This window comes from Pteronotus mesoamericanus, unplaced genomic scaffold (assembly GCF_021234165.1).
Source record: "Pteronotus mesoamericanus isolate MK-2021 breed Mesoamerican mustached bat unplaced genomic scaffold, CSHL_Meso_final scaffold_85, whole genome shotgun sequence".
Taxonomy (NCBI): Eukaryota; Metazoa; Chordata; class Mammalia; order Chiroptera; family Mormoopidae; genus Pteronotus; species Pteronotus mesoamericanus.
The window spans coordinates 58,866,001-58,877,516 of NW_026555329.1; the positions used below are offsets into that span (position 1 = coordinate 58,866,001).

Genomic DNA, 11,516 nt, shown 5'->3' on the forward strand with positions numbered 1-11,516 from the left:
TGAAGGAGAGGAAAGAAACGGGGACAGTGAGATTTTCCAGCCACTCCACCCAGAGGGTAATTAATCCAAATGCAACTGGGGTGGGTGGAACTCAAACATCTTCCATTCCCATTTGATCCACGCCTCCACCCAAGGCTACTAGGACAGAAGCGCCTCTATCGGTCCTCGGGTTGAGTCCCTTACTCTCCCCAAGAGACCAGCTCTGGAGACAGTGACCAGAAGAAAGGTCAAGAACACAACGGGGGTCTGGACGGGCAGGACTGGAGCTGCGGACCCAGAGCCTCCCGCGGAGACCTCTCTCAGCCAATGAGATCCTGATGTCTGGGGATGATGAGTGCGGGCCAGCGGCTTGGCCAATCAGGCTCCAGGCGCGGCCAGGGGGAGGAGATGGGAGGAGAGGCCGGGGGCGATGGAGACACAGCTACATCAACACAAGTTTCTCACCTTGGAGTGCGAGGGACTCTCCTGCATCTCCAGCTCTTCTTCTGCAGCTGGGCGCGGGAGGAGAGTCTCAGGCTATTTCTTCCACCTCCTCACACGGCTCCCTGCACACGATGGGAGGGTGCTGAGAGCCCCTACCACTGCTGGCCTTCTTTATATGTTGTCTGCAGGGAGGAAGAGGGCGAGGGCCAACTTAGTGCTGGGGAACTGACCTCTGGCCTGGCGGGCATCTGGTGGGGAGGGCAGAAGAGGAGTGGCTGTGGCTGGGGGAATCCATGCGGGGGCCATGGACAGAGCGGCGCTCCTGGGACTGGCCCGCCTGTGCGCACTTTGGGCAGCCCTGCTCGCGCTGTTCCCTGGCGGAGCCCAAGGAAACTGGATGTGAGTATGGGGGCAGCGGGGACTCACGGAGTATATGACAAATGAGATACCCAGCCTCAGGTAACTTTTAGCTAAGGAGGGAGGGCGGGTAGAGACGGGGATCCTAGGCGGGTGACCTGATTTGGGGGAAAACATTTGGGATGGGGGAGGGCAGCCGGCGAGAGACGTTACGTTAGGGGCGGCCGTGTCTTACAGGTGGTTGGGCATCGCCTCCTTTGGGGTTCCGGAGAAACTGGGCTGCGCCAACTTGCCGCTGAACAGCCGCCAGAAGGAGCTATGCAAGAAGAAACCGTACCTGCTGCCCAGCATCCGAGAGGGCGCCCGGCTGGGCATCCAGGAGTGCAGGAGCCAGTTCAGACACGAGAGATGGAACTGCCAGGTGGCCTCCGCCGCCGCCGCCCCGCCCGGCACCAGCCCCCTCTTTGGCTACGAGCTGAGCAGTGGTGAGTTCCGGGACCCTCGGGGCTGGCGCGGGACGGGGGACCACGGCTCCTCCAGTTCCTGTATATAAAATAGTGCTTGCACAGCCCTGTCGCTCTCTAAGTTCCAAAAGAGGTCCTGTCGTGGACGGGAATTGGGAGCTACGGAAGCGAGACCCCGGGTGCAGGTGCGGTCCTGAAGGGGGTGACTCCCCAGGTCCGGAGCCAGTGCTTGGAGATGTAGCTCTTCCTCCTTCCCGCTGGGCCCGGCTGAGTTGGGGAAAAACTTTGACACTCCACCCCGCCGACCCCTCGGACCCCTAGCGCCCCCCTACTTGGGTCACCAGCTGGAGAAACATGATGTCGGCAGCAGGGAATGCTGCTGCCCCATCTGCTTTGATTTAAGCAGCTCCGCTGCGCACCGAGTCCTGGACAAGTGGCTAAATGCGGCGAAGCCCCACGTTTGGTGGCTCCTCGAGCACTGGGTACACGGAATAATGGTGATTTTTAAAAGGCATTATCCTGGACAACCCAACGTGCGGCTGAGCCGGGCACGACCACTTCGGCTCACCCTCCGTTCTTCTCTCTCCCCTCCTCTGCGCTCAGAGGAGGGGCGGGAAGCTGCAGTAAAACAAAGTTCCACTTCCACGTGCCTAGTGACTCGGTAAGGATAAAGGAACAGAGAACCAGGGTCGTTCCAGGATTATTAGCAGATTCAAAGAATTTTAGGACCCGGGCGCTGGAAGATTCGTTGCTTTTCACATTCATTTCCGTTCTCTCTCCACCTTTGACCCTTCCCTACCGGGTCCCTGCACACACAGCCGTCAAAGCATCGCCTTGGCCCTGCTGGGTTTTGGCCGGCACACCCTTCCTAAGGAGCCCTGATCCCCTACAGAGGAAAAGAAGGAAAAAAAACAAAACAAAACTGTGTTCTTCACAGTTGCTGAAATGCAGAGGCATCAGCTGTTGAAAAGGTTTATTGGACAACGGGCGTGAAATTGTTTCTACTCCAATCTAAACATCTCGAAAGAAAAAAAAAATCGCCTGCGGAGTCTCTTCTAGTCCATTTTATTTATGCTTTAATGAAACTTTAATTTTCCAAGATTTTAGCTGGAACACTATTGCAGGTGTGCTAAATACACATTCAATAATTTTTCGTAACTTTTTTTTTTTTGCCGGTGACATTTCAATTATCTTTCATTTTAGTTATCTTTAAGCCTGTAAGAGGATTAGCTAGTACTATATAAAATATATAATGGTTTCATGTTATTCAATAATACCAGGATGTTTTTCACAATATACTAAAAAAGAGCAATCTTTAATGTGAAACTAAACTATCATTTATCTACTAATTGCTTTAGTCTTGGTTTAATTTTAATTTGCTTTCTGATGTGTGTTATTTGTGCGAACAAAAACTGCACCTAATTTTTCAGCTTGTGTTTTGTGAAAACACATTTTAAATTTAAAAGCAAGTGTAATCTGAATTCTTTGGGGACACTGTATACCATTTACGGTATCCATGCAAAGGATTTTTTAAAATTTGACATGTATTTATTGAGCTTTTGTGGTCTACTAGGCACTGAACTAGGTATTGACATATATTTCATATTTTAGATATTTTTAGGTATGAGAACAATGATATCCTATATATGAGAATCCTTTCAAGCATGATACTTAAAATTAATGCTGCTTTTTAAAAAGACTAGAACAATAGGAAATCATCCTTTCTAAATATGTACTCATTAAAGCATCCGTTGTAAGCAATTGAAAAATTGCTTCCCTGGCAAGAGAATGAGTAGGAGGCTCTATTATGAACGTAAACGAAGAATGGCATGGCTCTTTCACTTAGCAATTTATGTTTTATTTCAGGCACCAAGGAAACAGCATTTATTCATGCCGTGATGGCCGCAGGCCTGGTGCATTCTGTGACCAGGTCGTGCAGTGCAGGCAACATGACGGAGTGTTCCTGTGACACCACCTTACAGAACGGCGGCTCAGCGAGCGAAGGCTGGCACTGGGGGGGCTGCTCCGATGACGTGCAGTACGGCATGTGGTTCAGCAGAAAGTTCCTCGATTTCCCCATCAGAAACACCACGGGGAAAGAAAGCAAAGTACTGTTAACGATGAACCTGCATAACAATGAAGCTGGAAGGCAGGTATGTATTAGAAAATGGGATAAAATCCAGTGCTTTTAGGTAAATAACATGAGGGTGACACTTGTGCATGAATCTGTTCAAATAGTTTTTAAAAATCCTTGCAACCTAAGAAATATATATGTATATATGTGTATATAATTATTATATATGTGTGCTTATTATAAATGTGGCACTGATTTATATGTATTTTTTTATTTCATGAGCCTCTGCTGACCACATTGATTTAGTTTAAGTTCTCCAACTAACATGAGTTCAGTCTTGTTAGAGAATGTATTTGCGATTGTATATTTTGTGGACCTAAAACACTAATTATAAAATAATAGATGTACACATGCCTGTTGGGTTATTTGGTGCCACCCTTTTAGCTGGTTATTGGCAGAGACTAAATAAGATCTACAGTGTCTGCCTTTCTAATGGGACTGGGTCAATGTTCATTTCCTCAAATTTGAACTTTATTCTTTTAAATGTATTTCTTAGTGAGCAATGTCTCCTAGACATGTCAGTTTCACCTTTACTTTCTCTAGCAAACATTCTTGAAGATGTTTGGAATACACAATATTTAACTAATTTTTTTTCTAAAACAAAGTTTTCTAAGGGAAATAGTCATTTTATTATAAAGCTATGTAGATTCACTGTAAAATTGATATAGATAAATGAAAAGAAGCTATAAATGTATTAAATATATGGATATTTTAAAATATAGATATAGTAATGATTCAGCAGGAATCAAAGTTGAAGTGTCATCATCTAATCAACCTCTTATGAATTCTGGTTTTTTTGTACTAAGTTTTCTTAAAACTGAATAAATTTGTAACTTAATTTAACTTTTATATATTTACCTCAGTGAATATTGGACACAATAATATTTGACTTCTACACCATCATTGAATTACTTGGTAATTCATTGTGACTTTTCTAAACAGCCAAAACTTTTTTTTATGAATATTTACTTTCTATCTTATAATCTTTTCAGGACAGAAATATCAGCACATGTTTTATACATACACACACACATGCACACTATAAATACCCAGTAATCTGTAAAAGTCCCAAAGCTGTCATTGTAATCTGACACATTCTCCTGAAATAAAACAAGTTTCAGTATCTTTCAGAAATATTTAAAATACATGTTGCATTTGTTTTAAATTTTTTTGAAAATTAATAAATGGAACCTAACCAGAATTGTTGCAAGTTTCAGCCAGTTTTCTTTACTTAACCACTTGGTTTAAAATACAAAAACAGAAATCTCAATAAATATATCACTATAATACATCAAATCCAAATTTGAATTTTCAATTCAATTTAAATATTTAATTAAAAGGTGCAAAATAGAAAATTAGTAAGTAGCTATGTAAGCTTTTCATATTTTTGTTTAGAAATGATCTTATTTATTTTTAAATTTTTATGTATTGACTTTTTTTTTTTTTTTTTTTTTTGGAGAAAGACAGGAAGGGTTGGGCCAGGATGGGGGCGGGGGAGAGAGAGAGACATTGATTTGTTGTTCCACATATGTATGCAATTCATTGGTTGCTTCTAGTGTGTGCCCTGACCAGGGATGGAACTTGCAGCCTTGGCATATTGGGACAGTGCTTTAACCAAATGAGCTCCCTGAACAGGGCTTGTTTAGCAATTTAAAAAGTTAATTTACATTACTAAAGTAACTTGCCTAAAACCATAGTTATGCATATGCATCTTCTTCTTAAAGTTTTACATTAAATAAATTAGTTTTTGCTTTAATTTAAGTATTGTCTAATAAAAGAATTTTTAATCCTTTCTAATATATTAATATAAAAGATTAATTGTAATTAACATATGTTCTTTAAAACTCCAGAGTTAAGCAAGAAAAAAGCACCAAATGAGTGAAATTAATATATTTTTAAAGTAAGAAAACAATTAAATGAATATTTATTATTAATTTAAACCTTATATCTTTTTTAGTCATTCTTTAAATATTTTGGCAGAGATTTTTAAAATTTTAACCAGGAAACAAAACTCAGTAACTCATACTATGATTCTCTTGATGAAGTCAACTCTGAACTTACAAAATGTCCTAAAGTCTTCTAAAATGTATTTTATTAGTAATATTAAGCAGTAATTTAGTTTTATTCTGTCTTATTTGAATTTTTAATTAATAGCAGTATTTGTCTTTGTAACCATTAACTTGAATCTTACAGTTATTTATATTCTAATTTCATTAACAAAATACAACTATTCAGCATCAATATTAATCCATTGTTTATTGGCAAAACACCATCTCATTATATTCTCTAGGTTTTTGCTATTATTCACATTATGCAGAAAATAATTTAGCCTATGCATTTATGCACATTTTATGTAAAATTTAAATTTCTTTACTAAATCTTTTTTTCTTTCACATTAGTCTAGATGGTAGCTTAAAATATTACAAAATACTACCTGAGTATTTTGAGGTGTTTTATTGTTCTTTCATCATGAAATATTGCAATTCAAAGCACTTTTGTATTTTCCTTTCTTTTGGTGGCCAGAAATATAAAAACCACCACTACCACAACAACTAACTAACCAAGTTTCCAGCTTATTATCTAACATGGAAGAATAATCAACTCCATTTTCAATATTGGCAAATAGAATTTTAATTTAAAGGGCATATTCTGAGTAAAGTTCAAGGTCTGCATTCAATTGAGTTGATTTTCCTAGTCTCAAAATCCCAAACTCCAAATGTCGAAAAGCGTTCAGAGAAATGTGGGTACTGGCGCTTAGTTGTGCTGTGAGCAGGATAGATGATTTTCTAACCGCTGACCTTAAATTCCCACTTGGTTTCTGACACCATTCCTAAAGTTATGACTCCAAGAATAATGTTGCTGAATGGTGATTGGCTAATAGCATGATGTGATGTCTTCCAGGGGCAGAACTTCTGGGAATAATGTGACTTGGAATATTTATGGGTATTTCTTTTGGTGTGCTTAAAATATTTCCATTCTTCCCATGTCCACCTCATAAACTTTTAAGTTTCCCTACCCCATAATTTGTTTTATGATGACTAACTCAGAAAAGTGGGAAGGGCCCAACCCCAAATTTTCATTGACCTGTTTCAAGAATATTTATAAGTATTTGAACAACACATAAGTGTTTTTGCTTTACAGCAGATTCAAATATATTTTTGGACTGAAAGGCACAAAATGGGTCAGAGGAAAAGGAATTCCACATGTACCCATCGAATCTGATGTTGCAGTTTTCATAAAAACTTAAACAAATCGTCTGTGAGTTGACAAAATGAAATGCTCATCACAAAATGTTTCACAACCAGTTTTTGGTCATTTCTGTAAAGTTTGGATAGAGCGATATACAGGAAAACAATCATTGCCTGCTGTGTTACCTAAGTCAAAATTGAGGGATCAATCACTCCTTACACCACTTCTCAAACAGTTTCTGTTTTTACCTTTAAGGATTTTGATTTGCCTTTCGTATGTCACTTCATTAGAAATGCATCAAACCAAAACTTAACACAAAGAAGCTCAGTAGATTAAATGTTCCCTCCCTAATTGCTCTCCCATAGTTTAAAAATATTCCACCAAAATGGGCACATCTGTTTGCAATAGTTAACAAAACATTCCTCTGTTAATATCGTTATAAACCTTAACAACTCAACTAAAGTAGAGAAAGGAATTTTCTCATAACCACATACAACTTATTCAGTTGCTATTCTCTTACTTTCCTTGTGCCTTCAAACTGACTGTGCTGTCACTGCTGTTCAGAATAGCTGTTTAGCATTAATTAAGAATCCTAGATGAAAATCCCCAGAATATACTTCTTTTGAAGTGTTGATGCAATTTTATTAAGTATACTTGCATTTTCTACTTTAATATTTTTTCTCTTCTACTAAAATTACCCAGCTTCATATAAAGATTTTATATCATGTGTCACTAACTTTCCTTATGTATGACAAGTATCTTAGCCACACTGTTTATTTTTCTGTAAAACTGGAACAATAAGTACGTGTTTGTAACTACATTTCTTCCTATAAAACTAAATTAAGTAAAATCATTTACGAAAATGGACTCTGGGAGCACTAAGCTTCAGAGTTTGTGTGTGTGTATCTGCCTTGAACTCTGCATTTCATCAAATTCTCGTAATAGTCATTACTGCTTTATTTTAAGCCCTATCCGTCCAAGTTTCTTCATGGACAGATAGGACTTAAAATAAAGCAGTGTAATGACTACTGCGAGATATATCATTTCTCCTTGGATATATCATTTAAATTGCATGTCAAGTTATTCTTCTCCTTGAAGTTTATTTGTCTGTCTATCCAAGAATATATGTATGTAAGATAAAAACACTATTTCATTTTTTATCCTTATTGATATGGACAACAAGTTAATGGAATTAAAAAGTAATCAAATATAAATTCTTTAAAATGTTAACCGAGAAAAGTTATAGTTAACTCCAGACATTTAACAGGGCTAGTTTTCTATGGCAGGAAAATCCCTTCAAAGTTTTGATACAAATTCAGCAGATTATATCACTGAATTTGAAAATCAGTCTCTCTTTATCTTTTAAACCTATAAAGTGGTGTGTCACTCTTATGGGCCACTACTGTTAATCAAGTTCTTCCAATACCATTGACCTCCCAGCAGTAACTCTTATTTAAAGAAGGTGGTTTTTATTACTTCTTCCCACATTAGAATCCCAATAGGAGATGAGTTAAAACTGTTTAAGTGAGATGGACTAATTATTCAAAGTATTTGGTAAGCGTCTAACTCTATCTGCTATGCTTTACAAATTGGCAATACCCTACATGATATTTGAACTGGTTAATAAAAGAAAAACTCAACTCTTCAATCATGATCCTGAGCTAAGGGCAGCTTTAAATCACTAGGTGATGACTACAAGGAACGTTGATCAGATTTAAACACATAAATATACATCCTTAGATTTGGGGCTTTTGGGCAATTTGTTTTGTTATTACCTAGCATTGATTGAGCCCTTTTTTTCTCATATGCTTCAGGCACTTAAAATCCAAACAGAAGTAGGCAGATTGCACTAATTTGAACATTTCTGTGCCCAGAGACATTTTAAAGAATTGAAGGCTTTCTGAATATCAAATGCTATCTATTTAACCAAATAAGCCTGTGTTCTATACTTTTATAAATTGCTTTCATATCACTGAAATGTACCTTTTTGCCTGAGTTAATAAGGAGTACACATATCTATTAGCTTCTCAGTTTCGTGAATTCAAAAAGGACATGAGCATATGTGCTGTAGTCTATAAAGGACGGGGTTTAAATACTCTTCTGTTTATTATTTTAAACACCAGTAAGAAGTATCAAATACTGCATAAATCAATACCATATGCTTTCATTCAAGTTGCAAATATTATAAACTGTTTGAAATAGTCTGTCTAATTAGATGTTCAGAAACTTTGCTTAATTTCTTAGGAAATGTAACATCCCACAACATGTCAATGTCATGTTTGGTACAAAATAAATATCAAAGTATAAAGCCCTGTCATGTTATATTTTTGATAAGAACCGTAAGTGGAACTTAAGCTGTGAGGTTTTTTTCTTAATTTGGTGAGATTACACACACAATTTCCAAGTTATTGAATGGACAGATCAATTTTTCACTTTACCCAGCATGTTGACAGACATTAACTCTGCAGCTAGCCCGGATGATTCATTAATCTGCCCTGCCATCCTCCGGAGGTTGCAGGAAGCTGTTGCTGACTGGCCTGGTGAGCAAGAGATTTAGAGCCCTAACATTTTTTCAAAACTCTTTATTGTTTTTGCTCTGTTAGCCCTATTTGAAATTAATCTCCACTCTTACTGTACCTTCTTCAGAGGAAAGGGGCATTCATTTAGATCTTAATGTGTGCCAGGCAGTGGACTCTTATGGGTATTTTTAATCTCATTTAATTTTGCAGTCTGTATCAACCAAACTCAGCATACAGAACCGAAAAAATACATAGATATTAGCCCCTCCCTATGTTAAATGGTGTTACTGATCCATCAAGAACAGGACACATGCTGTGAATGAATTTTTCAGAGAAGAGGAAGGATTTTGTAGAAAATCACTCTCTCCAGCCCCTTCTTCTTTTGCCCAACTGAAGTCGATTAGTCAGGGTTTCTCGTGTGATCTGCCAGGAGATGCTATCTCCCCCAGTCTCCACGCATGTAACTGACTTTTACAGTGATCAGATCTGAGAACTCTCAGTTCAGTCAGTAGGTCTCATCCCTCGATGTGCATCAGAATCACCTGAGCAGCTTTGCAGACATACCATTACCTGGACCCCACGTTGACCAATTAAATCAGAATCTCAGCAATTTGAGCATTTGTAAGGTTCCACAGCTGTTTCCATGCACTATGTGAGTTGACTTCTCTACGAGTGCTTCTCTAATTCTAATGTGCATAAATGAGTCACCTGAGGATCTTATTAAAATGAAGATTCTGATTCTGAAAGTCTGCATTCTCATGAGTGATGCTGGAATTGCTGGTCCCTAAACCACACTCTGAGCAGCAAGGTGCTAAATAGTATCAGCAACATGGAGACATGCACAAATATCTCCCTCCACCAAAAATTAAACACGAGATTAGAAATAAAACAGTTTTCCTTTGTTATCTCAGATAATCTTTAATAACAATATTAGCCTAGTCCACTACCTTTAAATTTAACTTGGAAAGGTTTGCTCTACAGGGTCAAGAGAAGGACAAAACTTTTGAACCCTAAGCAATCTGAGAAACCCTTTACATTCAAAACCATCATTTTTATACAGGAGGAAAAAGACCTAGAAAGTTAAATGATTAGGTTAGTTTGCTTCTGTAACTAAGTAAAAACACTTGATGAGTGATATTTAACTCAATTCCTGTTGGTTTCAGGCTGTTGCCAATCTGATGTCAGTAGACTGCCGTTGTCATGGAGTTTCTGGCTCCTGTGCTGTAAAAACATGCTGGAAAACCATGTCTTCTTTTGAAAAGATTGGACATTTGTTGAAGGACAAATATGAAAACAGTATTCAAGTCTCAGACAAAATAAAGAGGAAAATGCGCAGAAGAGACAAAGACCAGAGGAAAGTACCGATCCATAAGGATGACCTGCTCTACATTAATAAGTCTCCCAATTACTGCGTAGAAGATAAGAAATTAGGGATTCCAGGGACACAAGGCAGAGAATGCAACCGTACGTCTGAGGGTGCCGACGGCTGCAACCTTCTCTGCTGCGGCCGAGGCTACAACACCCATGTGGTCAGGCACGTGGAAAGGTGTGAGTGTAAGTTTATTTGGTGCTGCTACGTTCGCTGCAGGAGGTGTGAAAGCATGACTGATGTCCACACTTGCAAGTAACCACTTCATGCAGCCTGGACTGGCTACACTCTTCAGTGCCGACAGCAGAGTGCCACGGTGCAGGGCTGCTGAAGGCCACTGGCCTCCGCATCCCCAGAGCCTCGACCCCTCTCGGAGCTCCCTTTACCTGATCGATGTCCAGTCAATCACACACAGAGCTTGTGCATTTGGAGGGATTCTAAAAGGTTTGGATTCATATTTTGGTGATCTGGAAAATACGTATTTATATACAAGGAAGATCATTTGTCTCCTAAGCAAGAAAGAATCGGAAAGAACCTTCATGCGGGAAGACCCGGTCCGTCCTCTGGATAAGATCCTTGACTATGGGACTCGGTTATGGAACTCAATAGTGGTAGGTGAATATTAGTCACTTTTAAAAGACACTTCTTATAGCAGCAAGGAGCAGTACACATGAATCTCATTTATTCTCTCAGTACTTTAGATGAAGAAATTATAGTAAGTATTTGTTCATAGAAACAGATGTTGAAAAGTCAACAGAAATGGTGGGTGCTTACTTACCCTTTCATGCATTTCAAAAGGAAGGCAGTTAAAAAGAATTTTCACAAGTGATGAAATATTCATAAAAAGTGTTTGCTAGGGATATGTAGTGACAAAATGTAAGAATCACAATGTAAAAAAGTAAAATGTGTAATTTGGATTTTAAGTGGATTTAGGACAATTTCTAGAAAAATCTCAGGTATAAGATAGTAACCTTTGATCTTTGCCTTCATATTTTAATCGTAGACCAGTTTCCACTATTAAAAACCCAGCTCTGAATTACTGTGTGAGGAAGGGATCTTGA

General features: G+C 38.9%; 1 protein-coding gene across 1 annotated transcript; it reads left to right on the forward strand.

Moving 5' to 3' along the window:
* Positions 1-727: 727 nt before the first annotated feature.
* On the forward strand, positions 728-10,714 carry WNT16 (Wnt family member 16). The gene is made up of 4 exons (XM_054563886.1): positions 728-822; positions 1,018-1,265; positions 3,111-3,397; positions 10,250-10,714. The coding sequence occupies exons 1-4, from the start codon at positions 728-730 to the stop codon at positions 10,712-10,714; spliced, it is 1,095 nt and encodes a 364-aa protein (XP_054419861.1).
* Positions 10,715-11,516: the final 802 nt, after the last annotated feature.

Bases quoted from the DNA above. Each gene is read 5' to 3' on its own strand.
- WNT16 (XM_054563886.1), top strand. From the start codon at position 728: ATGGACAGAGCGGCGCTCCTGGGACTGGCCCGCCTGTGCGCACTTTGG. The intron at 1,266-3,110 runs GTGAGTTCCGGG...GTTTTATTTCAG, and splicing joins TGGCTACGAGCTGAGCAGTG to GCACCAAGGAAACAGCATTT. The intron at 3,398-10,249 runs GTATGTATTAGA...TGTTGGTTTCAG, and splicing joins ACAATGAAGCTGGAAGGCAG to GCTGTTGCCAATCTGATGTC.